At 38.0% G+C, this 22522-nt stretch overlaps 1 protein-coding gene and 1 long non-coding RNA gene across 2 annotated transcripts; both read left to right on the plus strand.

Moving 5' to 3' along the window:
* Nucleotides 1-2253: 2253 nt before the first annotated feature.
* Nucleotides 2254-4177, plus strand: LOC148130208 (uncharacterized). Its single transcript, XR_015750098.1, has 3 exons — nucleotides 2254-2371; nucleotides 2601-2754; nucleotides 4059-4177. It is a non-coding gene; the product is annotated as an uncharacterized LOC148130208 (long non-coding RNA).
* Nucleotides 4178-6674: 2497 nt separating this feature from the next.
* Nucleotides 6675-21684, plus strand: GAS2L3 (growth arrest specific 2 like 3). The gene is made up of 8 exons (XM_026693135.2): nucleotides 6675-6760; nucleotides 7089-7257; nucleotides 8386-8498; nucleotides 11713-11854; nucleotides 15353-15416; nucleotides 15962-16100; nucleotides 17296-17403; nucleotides 17823-21684. The coding sequence occupies exons 1-8, from the start codon at nucleotides 6743-6745 to the stop codon at nucleotides 19212-19214; spliced, it is 2145 nt and encodes a 714-aa protein (XP_026548920.2). The 5' UTR covers nucleotides 6675-6742; the 3' UTR covers nucleotides 19215-21684.
* The last annotated feature ends 838 nt before the right edge of the window (nucleotides 21685-22522 follow it).

A 22522-nucleotide genomic window follows, 5' to 3' on the forward strand; every position in this document is an offset into this window, starting at 1 on the left:
TAACTACATAACACAATGTGTGTACTGAGGATAGTTAGCATCAGTGCTGACCACTCCTACATGAAAATATTTTTTTCTGGTTCATAACAGTGGCCACGCTAGTCCACATGCCATACTACACTGTTCCTTGCTTAACCATGCTTTTTAACTAACTCACAACTGGGCAGATTTACAGAATTACAGACTAGGGCTGAGACACCACAATGGCTTTTCCCCACTATATGTTAAATTAAATCCTGTTGTGGGTTAGCTTTACCACAGCAGAGAGCAAGGAATTGTTTGGTTTGCGCCACAAAGTTTTTTTTAAAGCAACTTTATTAAGTTTTTGAAAAAGATAAAATACAAATTTTTAAAAAAATTAAAAGAAACACGGAGGCGATCGGGGGGAAGTTTAAAAAGTCACAAGAGAAAAGAAAAAAATACAAATATTAGTTATGACTTTTTTCAGTATAAATTTACAATAAAGTAACCCCCTTATTCTAATTTAAAACAAAAACGACAATATAAAAATTAAATGAAAAACTAAACCTATATAAAATAACCACTTATTCTCTTTCTGAAGAAAGAAGTCCAAAAGAATAGGATAGTGAGTTCTAGATAGGCTGCACCTGTCTATATAAAACACTAAACTACAGTATGAACCATCGTTAATAAACCACAAAACTTGAGTCCACAATCAAGCTAAGCCAAAAAGATAACACCAACAGAATGATCTAGGCCAGGGGTGTCAAACTTAAGATTTGGCCCGCGGGGTGCTTAGATCTGGCCCGTGGGCCCACCCTTTAAACAGCAAAGGACCGGCCTGCAGTACCTCTGCCAGTGAAAACATAACTTAGGAGGGCTTTTCCAAGCTCCATTTTCGCTGGCAGAGGGCTGCAGGAGGACATTGCAGCCAAAAATGGAGCCTGGAGAGGCCGTCATGACTGACAACGAAGTCTTGGTGAGTGACATTGCCTGGCCATGCCCCCGGCCACATCCCCCCTCGAGGTCAAACACAACGCTGATGCAGCCCTCAATAAAATTGAGTTTCACACTCCTGATTTAGGCAATACATGATACAGCATACAATAAAGGTAGTCCTCAACTTACACCAGTGACTGTTCAAAGTTACAACAGCACTGAAAAAGTGACTTATGACCATTTTTCCAGTTACACCCTTTGAAGCATCCCCATGATCATGTGATCAAAATTCAGAGGTTTGGCAACTGGTTCATATTTATGAGTATTGTCCCAAAGAGGCAACTGGATTTTCTTGTTTTTCTTGAAGACATTTTGCTTCTCATCCAAGATGCTTCTTCAGCTCTTCTTGGATGAAAAGTAAAATGTCTTCAAAGAAAAACAAGAAAGTCCAGTTGCCTCTTGAAAACAGCACCTTTGGAACAACCATGATCTGGATGATGAGAATTCCCAAAGACACTTATGACCATTGCTGTTTCTCCCAGGGTCATGTGATCTCCTTTTGTGACCTTCTGACAAGCAAAGTCAATGGAAAAGCCAGATTCACTTAATAACCAGTTACTAACTTATCAACTGCAGTGATTCACTTAACAACTTTAGCAAGGAAGGTCGTAAAATGGAGTAAAACTCACTTAAGAAATATCTCACTTAACAACAAAATTTTTGGCCTCAATTGTCATAGTTAAGTGGAGGACTACCTGTACTGTATTCCAAGCTGACCTATCCAGTGCATTTGTTAATCAAGGCTTACAGTTTATTCTGTGGCAAGCACAGCCATAAACGTGTGTAGGGTTGTGTTATGACATATTTTATACCGAAAAAGAAAGAACCTTTAATTGTGCTCCTAATCTATTTCTCTGCCTCCACACTGACTTTTCTAGTTAGGCTGCTGGGTGTTGAAACTCTAATGTTTTCCCCCCGAAGCATACAGAGGAGAGTTAAAATCTAACAACCGCGGCCTGACTCCAAAGCAGGCTGTAGCAGAGAGGCAAGGCAAGCGCTGCCCCAATTGCCGCACATCCCCTGCCTTCTCCTTCAGCGGAGGAGATATCAACACTCGGCCCACACAGTAATCCGTGGTGACTGTCACCTGACACTCACGGCACCAGGATCCCCCCCAAAACACACACGACCGCTGCATCCCTTCCGTTTGAATCCTGCCCGGGGACAAGCATCCGTCACCCACCCATCCCGAAAACTCGCTCTCCCTCCCCTTTCACGCCTCAGCCGCCGCCTCGGCGGCCTGGGCCCCGCCTCGCGTCAGCTGATTGGGCCTTTCGAACTGTTGCGAGCGGACGCGGCCGAATGAATCAGGGAGCGCCGGAGCTCGAGAGGATTCCCTGCCGCTGCCGCAATCTCACGTGTGCCTCCCCAGGCAGAGGATGCGTGGGGGGTTCTGACTCTGGGCTTTCCCGTAAGTATCTCCAAGTTTCCCCGCTAGATAGCAGATTGTTTGATTGAGGTGCGATTTCTCCTGGTTGAAACGCAGTAGGTCCCCGAAGCAGATTTGGGACAGATCACAACCTACTAGGCTGAAGCATGGTTGGTTGTTTATGGCTCAGTAGAGTTCCCTGTGCCATAGAAGGGGATGCATTGCCTTAAACCTCAAGGCGCTAATGCTGTTTCTTGCTTCCTTGGGATAGGGCTATGGAAAAGTGCTGGCCATTTATCCAGGAAAGGGGAATACTATCAGTTCAGCGCTTGCTCTCTGTTGCAGTGACGCACATACAGTCTTGACCAGCAGTTTTCTCGCCCGGAGGAAACGGCTTTCTGCAACCTCAGCCCTCATTCCGGCAGGTATTTTTTGAAAAATAGGAGCTATAGTCCAACAGGGAACCAAGTTGAGGAAAACTTGAAATAGAAGCTATGCTGACTTTTTTTTACCGCATTTTGCCAATGGCATGAATACTCAAATTAACTGAAACTCAAAAACAATGAAAGGATGTGACACAATATAACAACCTGTGGCAAATTGTTGGCTGGCTGACTTTGGAGTTTGCAAGTTCTGAATTCAACGTTATATGGTCTTCTAGTAATTTTCAAACGATGTAAGACAGTGTTTTTCAAAATTGGCAAGCTTAAGTCTGTGAATTTCAATTTCCAGAATTCCCCAGCCAGCATGGATAAAGTTTGAAAAATACTGGTGTAAAGTAATCGTGGTTTTATAACCTTAAAAATGGAATGCAATTATAAGGCGTGTTACTAAAATCACATAATTATATATATGTGGTTATGCATATAATTTCTGTAATCACCTGAGGGTGAAGCACTCATCCCTCACTACAGTTGTAGTGTCCTGTACAAATTAATGAAGTTGTTTTCTTTGATTGTAAAACTGTACTTTGCATTCAGCCCTAGAGGTTCAGAGATGTGAACCCCAAATAATTTAAAATATCCTTTCAATTTAAAATTTGAAGGCTAAACTTTAAAGTGTTAAAATAGGAAGGGTCTCACAAGAACAATCAAAATATTGAAACCTGTGTATTCCTTAAAAAAATGCTTTTCCTCAACTTCCACAAGGTTAAGTAGTGTTTCCTTTGGAAAAATAATTCTGTTGGTTTAAATGCCCAAATGTCCTCTCCCCTTTTCTAACTAGTGTTGAAATAGTTGTTAAGACAAGAACTCCTCTTAAGAAAATATATATTTTCTGTTCCTGAAAGATCATTGCTAGTGTTCTAATTGTACAATAAATTAATATGCATCCCTTGTAATATTCAAATAGCATTGAAAAGATTTAGCTGAATACTACAAGGTAGAATTATTATCTGAAATTATCACATGCAGCTCTGTTCCTACTTGCTTTATAGTTGGCTCATTGAATTCAGTAGCATTTCTACACAAGTATATGCACAGGATTATATTATGACTGGGGTTATGTATTTTAATCCATGATTTATTTTAGAATTGGTTAAACAAGCCATGTAGTCTGCTTCTCATGTAATGTCATAAGCCATGATTTATAAATCATAATGTCTATGATGTATGAACTGAAGTATATTTTGTATTCAGACATCACAATCCTAATTCAACCATTTTATGAAAGAGAACAAGGAACAAACTTAATACTTGTATATCTTTTTTCTTCTTATTTTTTCTCACAGAAGACTTCCTGGTTTTCTTAAACCACAATTTCCTGTGATTATTGAACTATAAATCTGTTGTTTGCAAGTCTCCTTTAAAGGCCAAAGGGAAAAAAAAGAAAACCAGGGTGAAAAGGCATGTACACACTCCTTATTTGTTCCCAATCCTCAATTTGATAGATTCAAACAAGTTAAGTCCTGAAACATAGAAAAGGTCCCATTCAGCCAGAAAATGCAAGCCACATTGTACAGGTAGTCCTCGATTTACAACTGTTTATTTAATGACCATTCAAAGCACTGAAAAAAGTGACTTCTGACAATTTTTCACATTTATGAGCACTGCAACATCAAACACTTGGCAACTGACTCATAATTATGATGGTTGCAGTGTCCCAAGGTTATGTGATCACCTTTTGCAACCTTCTGACCAATGGTGGGATTCAAAAATTTTACTACCGGTTCTGTGGACGTGGCTTGGTGGGCGTGGCAGGAGAGGTAAAATCTCCATTCCCTTCCCATTCCTGGGAGAAGGTTACTGCAAAATCCCATTCCCTCCCCACCCCACTAACCTGCTTTCCAGCTCCATTCTCCTGTGCAGGGTAACAAAAGAAGACCCAACCGATCAGCTGGGACTCAGGAGGCAGAGAATAGATGGGGGCGGGGCCAGTCAGAGGTGGTATTTGCCGGTTCTCTGAACTACTCAAAATTTCTTCTACCAGTTCTCCAGAACTGTTCAGAACCTCCTGAAAACCACCTCTGCTTCTGACAAGTGAAGCCAATGGGTAAAACAAATTCAGTTAACGACCATGGTACTAATTTAACAACTGCAGTGATTCACTTAACAACTGTGGCAAAAAAAGATTGTAAAATGGACAAAACTCACTTAACAATGGTCTCTCTTAGCAACATAAATTTTGGGCTCAATTATGTTCGTAAGTCAAAGACTACCTGTAGTGAGCTGTAATGAGATTTCTGTTTTGGCTTATTGAATTGTGACCTGAAACGCTGTAGCTTATTCCATAAAAAAAAATCAGTCAGTCCACAGCTTAACTTGGTATGTAAATTCAGTTAATAAATCTGTAATGTGAGAAGCAAAATTTAAGCCATCAATTTGTGAGCTTCATAATTGTATTTTAATTGATTCCAAAGACAGATGTAATATTATGAAGTGAGCTGATATTAAAATCTTCTGACATTTTCTTTCAAGTGTGTAGTCTTTTTCTAGAATAGGCAGGCTTTGTATGGCATTCTTGAAAAATGAAGATGCTGAACATTCTTTTAATAGTTCTTTTTTTGAATATTTCCCTTTGTTCAAGCTGATAGTCTGCCTTGCATATTGGGCAGTCTTTTTATTACTGTGGCAATTGGCTTGTTAAGGGCCTTGTTCAAATGTGTAAGTGTTCCATCATTTAATGAGAGCAGTATTTTTGGTAGCTGTTGCCACCATGTTTTTTTTCCTTCTAAAATGTCAATGAAGCCCCTTACTTTGGCCTATTAAGACAAAGGGCTTTTTATGTAAATGAACTTTATTCCCTGGTACTCACTGTGGGAAGCTGAATACATTAGTTAGTAAAGACTTGTTCTACTTTCTGCCTTTTTTGTGTAGAATAAAGGAGAGAAATATCAGGAGGACGTGAGTTTCTTATGTTCAAGTAATAAATGGTGGCATTTGTTTAGGATCTGTGTTCCCAGCTGGCTAGAAACTGAGATTTTTGATGTAACTTTAAATTTACTACTTTATCAATATTGGTATGCAAGTGAATTTTTGAAGATTATTTTAAAATGAAATTTACAAGGTGGTTTTTGTTCTAAATAATGTCATACAGTAGGATTTGCATTGCAATGCAACTGTTCGCAGTGCAGATTTTTTTCCCCATACAGTATTAATTATTCAATTGATTGAAGTCTCATGCTTTAAGTGTTTCTATGGAAATTTGTAACAATTCAGATTTCAATTGCAGTTTGAATTCTTTCTATTCTTTGCCAATAGTCGAGGAAATGTTCTTCATTTGAGGCAACTGTATTATCATTTTTAAAAAACTGAGATAAATGTAAAAATATAAACAATGTTTAAAATGTATGAGAAACTAATGAGCAAGCACTGGATGTTATTTCATACTGATATATTGGTATTAATCAGTTGATTACCAAGTAAGTTTTTAAACTATTTGAAAGTTATTACTAAGATGGATGTTAGTTATTTGCAAAAACTATGAAAAAGAGCTAAAATATGTCATATTAATAAAATAATGGCTAAAGATCTTTAAAATGCTTTTTTACTGGAGGATGTTTTCATGTTCATTTAACATTCCAGAGACAGTTTTAAGAAGTGTAGAAATCAATGTCATTTTGCTGGAAATATAAAATGGGAGGGAATATTTACACATATGAATTAGGCTTGTCTACTGTAATGCATCATTTGATTTTTTTTACTCATATTTGCCAAGACGTGAATCCACTTTTGATATATAAAAACATGGAATGTTGTTATAAGGATCATGGAGATACTGAGCATGAAAGCTAAAACAAAGGTTATATTCAATATTGGAAATAAAGTACAACCCCAATTTTGGATAATCAGTACTGCTTTACTTTTTGTTAATCTGTCTTTTCAGTGTTATAGATAAATGAAGGAAAATAAACAAAATACAATTTGACACTTTTTTCTCTCCCCCCTCCCCCATTCCTGGGAACATCAAGTTATCATGCAACATACAGTTCAGGTAGGCAAACTGAAATATTTACATCTATATCTGTTAAATATTTTCCTACTTTCTGATACGTATCTGAAGAACATAACTGACTAGATTTAATGTTCAACTCTAATGGAACTTTATGCTTGTTTTGTAAAAAAATCTAGATGGGTTGTACAAGCCAAATTCAGCTTCTAATAGAGCTACAGTACTCCAAAATAATAGTGAATCATTTGGAGAACATATATTACATTGTTATGAACTTTACATTTTTAAAGACATTGATAATGTATTGAAACTATGAACAGTTGTTGCATAGTGCTGAAATTGTAATCAGTCTTGTTGATATGTACCTTAGGTGTGGTTTGGAGATGATTTACCTATTAGTCCACGCAGTCCACTGACTCCAAGGCATGGCCCTGGCCTGGCTGATGTTTTACTATATGACCAATGGATATCTGTCCGACATGAAGCAACTTTGATTCCTATGCAAGAGGATCTGGCTATCTGGCTATCTGGCTTATTAGGTTTGTTTGAAGAACCATGTAATTACTACAGAAATAGATATGGGCTCGAGCTAGATTTAGAGTTCATGCTTTTAGAAGTTACAACCACTAATTTTACTGTTTCTCCTTTTATAGAAGTCTAGTCATTTGTTGAGTACATAATACTGCTTTACCCTAAACAATTTTAAAATGCATGTCTCCTTTTTGAAAGATTGACTAGTATGAGGTTCAATATTTTTCCTAATTACCGTGTTCCTCCAACAATACGGCCTCTACCAATAAGAAGGCCCAGCATGATTTCTAGGCATGAGGTGAAATTAAGTCCCGCCCCCAAAATTTAGGCCTATTTAATCCATGCGTTTCCCTGCCATTTCTCACATTGTTCGTTAAAACTACACGAGGTGAAGAGAAATGGGGAGGAAGGGGAGGGAGAAAACTTGCCTTTAGGAGCGCCCTGCAGGTAGCCTAGGATAGAATAGCCCAATCCACTACTGATAAACATCGGCCAATAGAAGCTCCCCGAAGGCAGAGTCACCAGTCAATTCTGTCGGCCGGTAGAAGTGGCCTTGGGGCGATCACCCACGCGCACTCCCCTCACCATGAAGCCATTTCTATCGGCCGATGGAAGCGCTCCAAAGGCAGTCACCAGCTGCTTCAGGGCGAGGCGTGGCTTCCCCACGCAGGCTCCCCTCGCCACGAAGCCATTTCTGTCAGCCGATAGAAGCTCCCCAAAGGCAGAGTCACCGGCTGTTTCTATCAGCCGATGGAAGCTCCCCAAAGGGGGAGTCACCAGCCGCTTCTATCGGCTGTTAGAAGTGGCCTCAGGATGAGCACCCACGCGTACTTCCCTCACCACGAAGCTGTTTCTGTTGGCCGATACAAGCTCCCCAAAGGCAGAGTCACCAGCCGCTTCTATCAGCCGGTAGAAGCGGCCTCAGGGCGAGCGCCCCACGCACACTCCCCTCGCCACAAAGCCGTTTCTATCAGCTGGTGGAGTGTTACAGAGGCTTGAATAGCGAGATGTAAATTTAATAATAAATAAATAAACTGTATTTCCCAGTTGATTTAGGTTGCAGCTATGTTTATATCTAAGTTATCAGTTTGAGTTTTATCTTTTCTCTACTAATGAAAATCATGGCTTTTCTATAGGTATTGAACTAAAAGCAGAGCATTTATTGGAAGAACTTGATAACGGGGTACTGCTATGCATTTTGATTGGAGTTATTCAAAGCATTGTTAAAAGTAACTCAAATGATTTAAAAGTAAGTTTATATAAAAAAAAAGCAATTAACTTTTCTTTAAGTTAATGGAGCAAGATTATCCTATTAAATGTGCTTGTACTTACCTGAAAGGAAGACAATCCTGCATGTAAGTTTTAAACATTAACAAAAATATTCTCTACTAATATATCTTAGTAAATCTAAGATTATTTCCACATTTTAAATATAAATTACTGAGTAGAGAGGAATTTAGTCTTCCTCTCAAATGAATATATTACATTGCTTTTCTACAAATGTAAATACACTACTCAAAAAATAAAGGGAACACAAAAATAAGACATCCTAGATCTGAATGAATGAAATATTCTCATTAAATACTTTGTTCATTACATAGTTGAATGTGCTGACAACAAAATCAAACAAAAATTATCAATGGAAATCAAATTTAGCAACCCATGGAGGCCTGGATTTGGAGTTACACTCAAAATTAAGTGGGGGGAAAAAACACTATAGGCTAATCCAACTATCAATGTCCTTAAAACAAGTCAAAATGTAGCTCAGTAGTGTGTGTGGCCTCCACATGCCTGTATGACCTCCCTACAATGCCTGGGCATGCTGATGAGGTGGTGGATGGTCTGAGGGATCTCCTCCCACACCTGGGCTAAAGCATCTCCCAACTCCTGGACAGTCTGTGGTGCAACATGGTGGATGGTTGGTGGATGGAGTGAGTTAGGGTTAGGGATGGAGCGAGACATGATGTCCCAGATGTGCTCAATTGGATTCAGGTCTGCGGAACAGGTGGGCCAGTCCATAGCATCAATGCCTTCGTCTTGCAGGAATTGCTGACACAGTCCAGCCACATGAGGTCTAGCATTGTCTTGCATTAGGAGGAACCCAGGGTCAACCTCACCAGCATATGGTCTCACAAGGGGTCTGAGGATCTCATCTCGGTACCTAATGGCAGTCAGGCTACCTCTGGCGAGCACATGGAGGGCTGTGTGGCCCTCTAAATAAATGCCACCCCACACCATTACTGACCCACTGCCAAACCAGTCATGCTGGAGGATGTTGCAGGCAGAAGAACTCCAGACCCTGTCACGTCTGTCACGTGCTCAGTGTGAACCTGGGCTTTCATCTGTAAAGAGCACAGGGTACCAGTGGCGAATTTGCCAATCTTGGGCTGTAAGCACAACCCCCACCTGTGGATGTCGGGCCCTCATACCACCCTCATGGAGTCCGTTTCTGACCGTTTGAGCAGCCACATGCACATTTGTGGCCTGCTGGAGGTCATTTTACAGGGCTCTGGCAGTGCTCCTCCTGCCCCTCCTTGCACAAAGGTGGAGGTAGCAGTCCTGATGCTGGGTTGTTGCCTTCCTACGGCCTCCTCCATGTCTCCTGATGTACTGGCCTGTCTCCTGGTAGCGCATCCATGCTCTGGACACTATGCTGACAGACACAGCAAACCTTGCCACAGCTCGCATTGATGTGCCATCCTGGATGAGTTGCACTACCTGAGCCACTTGTGTGGGTTGTAGACTCCGTCTCATGCAACCACTAGAGTGAAAGCATCACCAGCATTCAAAAGTGACCAAACCATCAGCCAGAAAGCATAGGAACTGAGAAGTGGTCTGTGGTCACCACCTGCAGAACCACTCCTTTATTGGGGATGTCTTGCTAACTGCCTATGCTTTCCACCTGTTCTCTATTCCATTTGCACAATAGCATGTGAAATTGATTGTCATTCAGTGTTGCTACCTAAGTGGACAGTTTGATTTCACAGAAGTGTGATTGACTTGGAGTTACATTGTGTTGTTTAAGTGTTCCCTTTATTTTTTTGAGCAGTGTAGTTTAAGAATGTTAAAACAAAAATCCTATGTGCTACAGTTCTTTTTTTTTTTTTCAAATGTGTGGAGGCAGCCATAATGTTCTTGCATAAAATAGTATGGTGCTGAATATTTCACCCTAATAACAAAGCTACTTTAATTTTAATATTATCCTATGTTTAATTAATGCATTCAGATAGCAATTCTTGCAATTCATCCTCTGCTTTATGCTATTATAGTATAGTTCACCCCATACTACAATAAGCATGTGTATCTCAATTTGTTATGTGAATTAACTGGGAAATAAAGCAAGAATATTAGAACGCCTTCACCTACGTTTTTAGAATTCTGGGACATACTGATCTGGTTCAGTGCTCTAAGTCAGTGAGTAGTTTGGTATTGCTTTGGATTAATGTGTTGTGTAAATGGACATATTCCCACTTTAATGAACCACATACATTTGCCCCAGGGATAGCTTAATGTTACTTAATACATTTTGTGTCTTCAGAGCATGAGAAATCTACATATAACAGTCAGCTGGTTTAGGATGATATTTATTGAACAAGATTTCTGGTAAGCATGAAGTGTAATGCAGGAGTTCTGAAAATAGGAAGTGCTACAGCTGGTACAGATATTGGCACTTAGGACTTTTGAAGTTGGGGAGTCAGGTGATCTATCATAAAAGAATGCTGAAAGAATTGTTGAATGTAAACCATGGCTATGGTGAAAAGTTGGAGGAAAAGTTACACAAATTAGATGCACTAGGTGAATTATGAACAGACAAAATATTATTTGGATAATACATACAGTGGCTTGAGATGGTACAGAATACATGAAAGTTGTGCCTCAGATTAGGTTCTGTGAAAAAGGAAAAGTAATTTGAAAGATGAAAGTCTGCTGATTAAAACTGTACATGACTTGGAATTCATTAGAAAAATGTGAATCATATGTTCAAGCTGCTGACAGATTTGTTCTAATTTTAAAATACCGAAGCAGTATTTTGGATATAAATATCCTGGAGGGTTTGTTCTGGGTATTCATGTGATACATGTTATTGCCCTTGTATCTTTTGCCAGTATTTCTATATATTTTATATATATTATATATATATATAATATATATTTGAAGTATCTTTCAAGCCATGTTTTCAGCTAAGTAAATGGGTCATCTACTTTTTTTCTGATAGCTAAAGGTGAATGCCACAGTTTGGTGTGTGGCCTTTTTTGCCTCTTAGCTGAGTCCTCAACAATACTATTTTAAACAAATTTTCTCATTGGTTATTTATATACAGCTGAGATTAATTTCTTTTGAAATGTAATCTTTTTTTGGGGGGGGGAGAAGGAACCCCACTTTTCTTACTGGTTCTACTCTAGAAAAAGCTTTTGTGAATGTTTTGGATTTTATCCTGTTAAAATTTCTACATTACTTTCCAGAATTTCCCTCTGAGAAAAGTCCCCTGTAAAAAAGATGCTCCATCAGGATCTTTCTTTGCCAGAGATAACACAGCGAACTTTCTGAATTGGTGTAGGTGCATTGGAGTGGATGAGACTTATCTTTTTGAATCTGAAGGCTTAGGTAACTTTTGTTGCTTTTTTGCATTGTTTTGTTGAATTATATTAAACTAATTTCTTATATAGGCTATTATTCACTTCTAAATTTAAAAGACAAGAGGTGTTTGTATAAATGAGATCCTTCTGTATTGGAAAAATATGTTTCAAGAGCCTCGCTGGCACAGTGGTTAGAGTGCTGTACTGCAGGCCACTTCTGCTGACTATTGGCTGCCTGCAATTTGGTAGTTCAAATCCCACCAGGCTCAAGGTTGACTCAGCCTTCCATCCTTCTGAGGTGGGTAAAATGAGGACTCAGATTGTTGGGGGCAATATGCTGACTCTGTAAAACCACTTAGAGAGGGCTGTAAAGCACAATAAAGTGGTATATAAGGCTAAGTGCTAAGTGCTATAAACTCTGTTAAAAACATGTAGAAATGCAAACGCTAAACAGGGCAAAATATTTCTTGGACTGAACTATTAAAACAACTTTTTTTGAGGGGGGGGACTTTCTGATAATAGAAGTTACTATAAGAGTTTTAAATTTTAGTTTGACAAGTTTTGTAATTATACTTTCCAACAGAATTAAGAGGTTTCTTTTTTTTTCAAAAAATGTTGGGATTGTCTGATTTTTGCAAGATGAATTTGTATCAGGTTATTCTGATATTTTTGGAATATGTTGATGTGATGATGGCTTTATTAAATGCCATTGGATGAAGAATTTAATGTTAACAGTTAATAATCTGTTGATAATCTTTTGCTTCAAGTCTTGGATTCTACCCCTATTACTTCTTTCTAACTTGATAGAAGTTAACAGTTCATATAAAAGTACAAACTGTTAACTATGCTAACTGCTACTCTCAGTTTATTACTCATCCTAACAAAATCTTTTGTTGGGTTTCCACATCAAGGATTGGACTGCCTATCTCTTGTTGTTTCAGGTTGGATCTTATAACCAGCAGCTGCCAGACCAGATTTTTCCAGATGGACTAAAATCTTGTAGTGCTCATTAAGAAAAATAGCTTGAAGATGTATTGTTAATTAGGTTTTTAGCATTGCCTCTTTTAAAAATAGATAGACATAGCTGTAAGTCCTAGGCCTATATAAAATCACTGCTTAAATTGTTTGGTATTGTATATTCTTTTTGAAGAGTATTCTTTATGTATTTGCTTTGCATGATATGGTGTGTTTAAATTTAAAAAATATTATTCAGAATTATTAAAGGTATGGCAATGTTCAGTTTGTAGACAGTTTTTCAATATAACGGGAAAGTGTTTATAAGACACAATGTCATCCAAGAATGATAAGATTCATCTATTTCCTACGCACCATATTTTAATCTACATTCAGTTAATTTTTTCTATAAAGGGAACAGGGTGTAGGTTCACCAAGCCTGTATAATAATCCAGTTTTAAGGGCACAATTCAGAATGCTTCGAAAGTGGTTACTGATTACAGTAGCTGGTTTTGTGGCATGAATATATGCTTTGTGTGTTCTTGGCAAAGATCTGCAAGGACCCTTTTGTAAGCTTGTGGGGGTGAAATAGAGAGTGGGTTTGTGCCTAGACAATATTCACAAAGGGGGGCATATGGGTCTCAAAAGAGTTTCACTGCATTCATTGTTACAAGTGCCATTCAATCTTTAAAAGTTTAGAAAGAGGCTAAGTTCCCTTTGCAGTGTAAACCTGCCATAAGCAACTTGTAGAAAATGTTGAGCTGGGTGGGATGTGCCTCATCACAGGGGCCGGACCATATTAATATGACACAGGTTATCCAAACTCTCTCACAGTAATCAAGAGTGGAACATTCAAGGAGCAAGTCTATTTAAGTTCTGATTAATCAGATTTATTTTTAAAGAAATTGATAGTTTTGCTTTCAAAAGTAAACTGTCCAAACTTGCTTCATTGTTCCTGCTCTTTTGGTGAAAGAAAAAGAAAGCTTGACTCTTCTGGAAAAAAAAAAGCCTCACACCTGATACTCAGTTTTCCATATTTTATGCAGTTTATTTCTTAGATAAATCTGGTAATTGATCCTGCCATTATAATGCCATGTAATGCCAAGTTTATAACTCAAACTGAATGTCTCAAGCATTCCTCTGCTTGTATTGCCCAGATTATACTGCCTTCTGTTTTAAACATTTAAAATGCTATACTATGTACACTAAATACCTATGAAAATTATGAATATGCATCCATTCTATTACACATCCTGAATGCATTTTCCTTGGAGCTGAGAATTTTTGAAAGAAGGGATCACATAGGATAAAGCAGGATTTTTCAAAGTGGGAGTTGAGAATTCCTAGAGGGTTTCAGATAAATGGAAAAGTCAGAACAGCATTTAGGACTCACTTTTCTGCTCTGCCACAGAAGGTGACAATTTGGGAAAGGATTCCTTTTATTGAAGAACTTCATTCTAAGCATTTATGTTCCCCACCCACCTTTCCGAAAGTCCAGTCAAGCAGTGGGATTGAAGAGCCTACCTCTTCCTCCATGGAAAACGTCCACTGGCCAGTGCTAATTACAGTAAGCTGGTAGCCCTGGCAATTAAACTGGTTCCACTATGACAATACTGGTTTCTGCTTTAAGGATTCCCCCCAACCCCAGTAGGAAATTGTAAATGTAAAAAATGGTCCTTATCATTGGATGTCCTCTTTAACAGAGGTTTGTTACCAAGGTCTTTAACTATCCCTGCTGGCTTATGTTTAGAATGTCATGGGAAGTTTTTTTTTCAGGAGATGTCTAAGATTCTGTTCCTTCTCATTGCTGGGAGATTCTGCTACAGACATATGAAAAGGACACATGTCACTTTGACAAAAGTAAAAGAGGCATACTAAGTTAAACTTTGTAGATAGTTTATCCAGGGACAGAGGGAAGGAAAATCCTTAGAGTCTTATGGGGCAATTGATTTGCCCAAGTAAATCTCAAGGGGAGTGCTAACAGGACTCCAGCACAAACCTCATGCCATGATTCTCATAATTGGGTCGCTGTTAGTATTGGGAGCTAGGAAACATGCCTTTTCCATGGCAGCACCTGCCCTATGGAATATTCTGCCTCCTGAAGTTTGTCAGGCCTCTCTCCTAGCCTTCCATAAAGCTTTGAATACCTGGCCCTTTCCCGGAAGAGCTGGGATAAGACTGAATGATTGTATATTAGAAGTTTGATTTCTAATTAGGGTTTGTTTTAATGTGTTTGCTTTTATAGTTTGATAGTATTTTATATGTTGTTTTAATTGATTGAGAGCATCCCAGAGTTGTTTAAAAGATGGAATTATATATAAATGTTTTAAATAAATACATAAATAAATGCACTGGTAGATTTCCAAATCAATGACCGCTAAAGAAAGGTCTGGATGCCAAGCAAGAGTACACCAGGCAGTAAATTAGAAAAGAGCTTGCTGGTATAGACTTACACATTCACATACAAGTTGCATGTGTTGCAAATTTTGATCCATGCCGTTGAATGTAGGCAAGTTATCTAGGTTTCACTAATTTCTTTTCCTTACCTGCACTATTATTATTTTTTTGACAGTGCTGCATAAAAACCCAAGACAAGTATACCTTTGCTTACTGGAAATTGGTCGGATTGTATCAAGGTATGTATTCATTCCTTTCTCCAAGTAGATGCTTTGAATGCATTGTAAGTCTCCCCAAAGGTTCTTAGAGTTTTCACAGCAGAAATTGGCTATTTTCCTAAGAAAACATGGTACTACAAACTAACCTAGTGCATTTTAACTAGTGCTTGGTTAGTTTACATTTTTGTATTTGAGTGCTGAAAATTGGGTTAATTGATAAATCTCATTGAAGTTAAGAGTGTTATGAAAACACAACCATTCAGGTATAAGCCTATATTCCCTAGCAAAGCAGTCCAGGTGTCATAGGATATTTTGCATTTTCCACCTAAGAAAGTTTTCCTTTGCCATTGGGTGAGATAATGAAAGGACTTCTACTATCATTGTTCCACAGAGCAAGTTTTACCGAAGAAGCCAGGAACCCATAGGACAACAGGATGTTTTATTCCTGTGTTCAACCCTTATTCCCAAAAGTACTCAGTGTAATAACCACTCTCACCCTATGGTTATTGTCTTAGAATTTTGCTAAAATTCTAAATGTAGTATTTTATACATTTTTCTTTTTATAGACATGGAGTGGAACCACCAGTATTAGTAAAGTTAGAGAAGGAAATTGAATTGGAAGAAACTTTGTTGATGTCCTCTGATAGTATAGCCCCTATAGTTTCCTACAAATCGTGCTGTCAGCATGGAGAATTACATGAAGCAGTAAGTAGCATGCATATTTATGCCTGTGAAGCTATAATCTAAATATTTCTGGAATCTGTAACCTGAAGAACCGCAGTGGTGAATTAGGCAAACTTTCTTGATATTTTGAATGAATAGATCATGCTATGTCCAAGTTTGCTTGATTTGGAATAACATATTAAGCAGGCCAAGTCATAAACAGTGTTTATTAACTGTAATAGCATTTGGACAAAAACAGAAAATTTTGATTTATCTTATAAATCATAGTCAGGCAAACCATGTTCAGTATAAAATGTGAACCTAGCCCAAGTGTCTGCAAATCTCATTCCAATCAAAAATCTATCCATTAATGAGCTGTGGTGGCACAGTGTTTAGAATGCTGTACTGCAGGCTACTCACTGCTCACTCCAGGAGTTCGATTCTGAGCAGCTCAAGGTTGACTCAGCTTCCATCCTTCTGAGATTGGTAAAATGAGGACACAGATTGTTAGGGACAATATGCTGACTCTGTAAACCGCTTAGAAAACACTATGAAGTGGTATATAAGTTTGTGCTATTGCTATAATGTTGGTCAAGATTACAGTAAAGCAAATTAGTTGATATTTTTGTACATCTGATCCACTAATTATTAGTTTATGACTTTATAAAACTGATGTAGCATGAAAGGTGAAACCATTTTGTTCTCAGACCATGACTTGTCACAGGAGAGAGCCATGCGGAAGAGACAGAATTTGACAGCAGCTAATAAAATGATGAAAAGAACATTAAAAAGCCACTTTAAGATCTAGCAGGGGGTTAAATTGAATCAGCATTCAACAGTATATTAACATTTAAAAGTAGATATAAAAAACCAAAACAAAATGTGCCGTTCAAATCCAGGCATTCCTAAAAAGTAGACAGTGGACAAAAAAATGATGGAGACTTAGCTCTCTGACCACTCCCACATAGCATTGTTACCTTCTAGGCCCTCTTCTCAGGTATGTTCATGGTCATCCCAAGAGTCATCTTGAGTCATTCCTAGGAGCTCCCGTTCATAACTGGGGAGCATGCTGCCAAAGAGCCAGCTTTGACAGTGAAACCAGCTGTCTCTCATCAGAAGAAAAAAAATTCTGCTGACTCAGAACTTCACCTTGGAGGCAGGCCCAAAAACTAATTCACATTTAGTGCTGTTTTTAATATATATTATATTAAGATAACAAAATCTTTGTACAATATAGGTTAAGCATATTGCTGAAGATCCTCCTTGTAGCTGCTCTCATAGATTTTCAATTGAGTATTTGTCTGAAGGGCGCTATAGATTGGGAGACAAAATACTGTTCATTCGAGTAAGTATAAGTTCTCAGTGATTTTGCTCAGTCACTTATGTATCAATCTTAATTGGGTGGGAAATTATTCCTTTTCAAGAGATGACTATATATTTTAATTGCCACTACCTTACCTTAGTGATACTATCTGCATAGTTCATGGCCTATCTGAAAATGTCCTCCTGTTACTGATGTTTGGGAATATTCGGCAATCATTCTGTCTCTTTGCTGCCATAATATTGGGCAGCTTGTACTCCTCTGCATCTCTTGGTCTGCACTTGTTTTTTAGGGTCTGTGTTTGTACAAGACTTTTATTGTTTTCTAGGGATTGGTGCAAATGAGAAAACTGAATGTTAAAGCCATTTTAATATTTCATACAACACCTATGTTGCTTAAGTGCAATCAGTTATAATTAAACTATTTTTAATTTCTTCTGTTAGATGTTACATGGCAAACATGTAATGGTACGTGTTGGTGGAGGATGGGATACTCTTCAAGGTTTTCTTCTCAAGTATGACCCTTGTCGAATGCTTCAGTTTGCAACGTTGGAACAAAAGATTTTGTCATTTCAAAAAGGTGCATCTGGTGATACGGTTTCTGATTCATCTGCTAAACCCCCACAGCCTCCACCCATGAATCCCATCTCTGCCATTGATGCATACCATAAACAAAGTTCAAAGCCCTCTACTATGGTTTCTGTTTCGAAAAACCCTCGTGTAGGTAATAAGAAACAGGGAGGATGTAAGTTGTCCCAACCAACAGTTCTTTCTTCTTCAGAAGCAGCAAAGCATTTGTTACCTACAGACCAATTGACACGAAACCAGACCAAATTAAAAGATTCATCCGTAAATAATGCCCAGCCATTTTCCAAAGCATCAAAACCCGTTTCAAAAAAGCCAGCACCACCTTCTCACAACCCTACATCTGTTTCAAAATATAGACAAACTGTAAGTAAGTGCTCATCATCAGCTCAGGGAAGAACTTTAACACCATCAGCATCTCTTCAGAAATGTACTGCATCATCTTTCAAGTCTGCATGTTCCCAAAACTCTCCAACTGTACAACATTCTACTCTAAGTTGTTCAAACAATAAACTTTCCAGGTTGCCTGAAACAGCTACAAGGGTAGGCTGCCTAGAAGACCATCATTCTCCTGCTAATGCAGCTGGGCTCAAAAATGTACCCCAATGTAAGCCTCTTTCAAAAACCTCAGCAAAATCGGCAAAGACAATTAATAGAAATTTACATGTGTCTAAGCCATCTTGCCCTCAAACATCTTCTACAATGCCTACAAAAATAATTTCCCAAAATAGTAGTCAAACATTACCCACACAGTTTTACTCACACAGAGGGAAATTGGAAACTAAGCAAACCAAACAGAAAACTGCTCTTAGCCCCAAAAGTTCGAATTCCTCTCTTACAAATGATAAAACAACTGAGCAGACATCTACACTAGATGTAAAGAGTAAAAATTCATTTTCATCTGTTAATAATAATACTTCAGCCAAGAAGAGACCAGTTCAAAATAGCAGGATGAAAATACAGGTAACAACTGATGCAACAACACATTCTGATCGTATGCCATTATCTATTGTGCGTCTTCCTCAAACATCGACCACAAGGAAAAAGACAGTCAAAAGTCAGGCACAGGTCAAAGTCTCCCAGAAGAATGATAAAGACCTGGATTCAACCACTAAGGATCCCATTTTAAAAGGAAAAGCTACAACTGTTCTAACTAAAGGGACACAGATTAGGTTAAACGGTTCCACAGTAAAGTCAAAACAGGATGATGATTACTTTGTTGTGACAGGGAATAAGAAACTCAGAAAGTAAAGTACCCAGAATTTTCAAAAGGCCACCTTATGCTTGGGACCTTAACATTAAATAACAATACAATAATTTGAATGCTAATTGCCTTGGAACAGGAGAGTTTAAAATGTTTCCTAGTCCCCATAAGTGCAATAGTTGATTGATTACAAATAGGCACTTTATCACAATCTGAATTATAAATATTTTGAGATCTATTTCTCACATTGATATTAAGATGATGAGGCTGCTCCCAATAGGTCATTTATTGCTCAGTTTTATGTGGCAAATATCTCTTAATGAATTGTAAGGTGGTGTTTACCATCTCCAAGGAAAAATATAGCATAGTAAATTGGCTGTATTAGTTACATCTGCCAGAAAAAAAATGATATCTTCAGATAATATAGTCGTTGACTCTACCATGAATATTGGGTTTTGGTAAGGGCTTTGGTCAAACATGAACATGAGAATTGGTATTTACTACTGTTGTATGTGCATACTACTAAGTAGAAAAGCAACTATCAAATAGCCTTGAGTTAAGAATAACTCCAAATATCTATAATGCTAAATTTTATTTAAACTTTCAGTGCACAGAGAAAACATTTTACAAGAGTTCTTGGCTTTAGAGACAATAATTTTAGTGCCTTCACAGATTATGTGCTTTGTTAGCTGTATTACAGGAAAGACTGAAAAGTGGCTAAAATGTGTATTCTAATTATGGGTTGTGTTCAAGGCTACTGTAACCAGCTGGACTTATATGAACAAAATTATGCATTCAATTATAATTTAATGATGATACCGGCACTGTTTAATCTTTTCATGTTTGCTTTCCTGAAACAACTAAAATTAATGCCAGCACAATGCTTCACTGTGACAATCTATAGAAGAAGAGCACCCAGTATATTTCTAGGAAATTATTTGTGCTTACAAAGTGAGAGAATAGCTTCAGAAATGGGTGATATAAGCACAACTGAAAACCTTTCAAATAAGCTCCCTTTGGAATTTTTATATTTATGTTCCACATTATTTCATTTTTAGATGTAGAATATATTTCTTATTGTATTAATCATTTTACTTACAACATAAATAACTAACAAGAAAGGAAAAGTACGTTTTTAGTTTCTTGTTTGCATTCAGTAGTGTGTATTCTCTGGCACTATGTATGTGTGTATACTGCTGTTAAGCACGGTTGCATTTGTCAGGCTTTTGAAGCAAATTTTAAAACAAATTTGTGTTCCCCCCTCCCCCAGGAAGTAAGAAAAGCTTCTTAATTTCACTGTTGGCTAAAATGCTACTTGACTCAGTGCTAGTAGTTGAAATTCAATTTCAAATTCTTATTGTATGAAAATGTTTTCCTCCCTACGCCCCCACCAAAAATTGTGAATTGGTTGTGGCCAGAGTTGAAAAAAAATAGTCAAGCAAACTTCCTGGCTCTGCTCTAGTTGCATTTTCGAAATAGGTTGTGTCCGGTTCCTTGAGGTTCATGTGGACAAGAGTTACATTTTGTGATATATATTCTATCTTAGAGAAAAAAAACGCAGTCAGATATTCTTAGGCAATTAAAATTTATATTCATATTTCCAGACTTGCTTATATACACAGATATCCTTAGCTGAATCAGACGAACTCTCAGATTGTAATCTTATAGCTACTTACCTGAAAACAACCATATTAAATAATGGCAATTCAGTGCCCGTGCTGCATAGTGTTTTAGATATAGGATAGCATTAGATACAAAAGTAATTTGTATCTAATAAAAGAATGTCTAAATATTCATTTTTGCACTTAACTTCAACAGCATATGGATTTGGGGGGGGGAGGAATGTCTCAAATTATTATAACAAGCTTTGAGAAAAGTATATTTATCAACACATTTCTGCTTTCAGTTAATGTTTAGGTTTAAACAGTTTCAAAACTGGTTACGGTTGGTCCCTTTATTTATTCTTAAAACTGAGCAGATACTATCCTGATTTCTTTCTCTGCCCTTCCAATGCTAAGTAGAAAAAAAAATCCTAGGTATGAGATTGTAGATTATTGTATTTACCAAATAAGCATTGAAAAGCTGTAGCAAAATTAAGTGACACGGCTATATGGCTTCAATTGGGAACTGAATATTTAATTTTAGAAACCATACATGTTTCCAAGTATACCTGAAAGTACAGGTTGTGGTGGACTTAACACTACAATTGGGACCAGAACTTCCACCATGATGCAGTTAACTAAGTCATGACATGACCGCAACCAACTTTACAATCTTTTTTGCCATGGTTGTTAAGCAAATTGAGCTTCCCTCAACAACTTTGCTTGTTGGAATCTGATTGGGAAACTTGCAAATGGTGATTGCATGACCTTGGAATACTGAAACAGTTGTAAATACATGTTGGCTGCCAAGTGCCCAAATCACGATCATGTGACTGCAAGCTCTGTGTCCGTCTCATAAGTATGAGGACTGGTTGTACCATATTTTTGCTCTATAAGATGCACTTCCCCCCGCCCCCCCCAAAAAGTGGGTTGGAAATGTCTTTGTGTCTTATGGAGTGAATATTGCGGGTGGGAGGGGGGATGATGCAGCAGCGGCATTCGAATACCGCCCATCAGCTGTTCCAGGTAGCGGGGATTACCACTTTGCCATTTGCCGCCACTGATCATATAGGCAATAGGCGGCAGTGACGATCAGTGGCGAACAGCAGTGATTCCCACCACCTGGAACAGCTGATTGGTGGTATTCTGGGAGGCCGATCCAACCGCCAATCACCTGCTGATGCTGAATAGGGCTGTGATAACGTGCTGAAGATGTTCAGGCTGTTTGCTATTTACTGCAAGAATGCTAGCCTAATGAATACCAATGGATGCTGGGAGGCAGGGGCAGATTTTTTTTTTTTTCGTTTTCCTCCCCAAAAGCTAGGTGCATCTTAAATTCTGGAGCATCTTACAGTGCAAAAAATGCGGGTAAATCACTTTTTTCAGCACTTGTCATAACTTCAAATGGTTGCTAAACAAATGGTCATAAGTCAAAGTTTCTACTGAAGAAGTCTAAAAACAAAACATTCTGCATTCATGATAAAAGCTACTGCTATGATAAAGTAATAAATTGTTTATGACATTAAAAGCACATTACCTTTTCTAATTAAAATATATATTTGATTTAACTGCATGTTTACCTTTATTGAATTCTAAGAGCATGTTATCACCAAATTCATTCACATGACATTTATTTGAGTGGCTACAATCAGCACATGAAACTTTTAGCTAAATGGGATCTTTAGTCCTAGCAGAACAATAATCATTACGATATATTGACTATCAATTGGAGTGTGATTGGGTCATGACTTTCT

This window comes from Notechis scutatus, chromosome 6 (assembly GCF_049901735.1).
Source record: "Notechis scutatus isolate UNSWTSFEM ecotype Mainland chromosome 6, rNotScu1.2, whole genome shotgun sequence".
Lineage (NCBI taxonomy): Eukaryota > Metazoa > Chordata > Lepidosauria > Squamata > Elapidae > Notechis > Notechis scutatus.

What these genes read in the sequence shown, in the direction of transcription:
- GAS2L3 (XM_026693135.2), top strand. An exon ending in ATGGAGAATTACATGAAGCA is followed by an intron (nt 16,101 to 17,295) that starts GTAAGTAGCATG and finishes TGTACAATATAG; the next exon opens with GTTAAGCATATTGCTGAAGA. An exon ending in ACAAAATACTGTTCATTCGA is followed by an intron (nt 17,404 to 17,822) that starts GTAAGTATAAGT and finishes TTCTTCTGTTAG; the next exon opens with ATGTTACATGGCAAACATGT.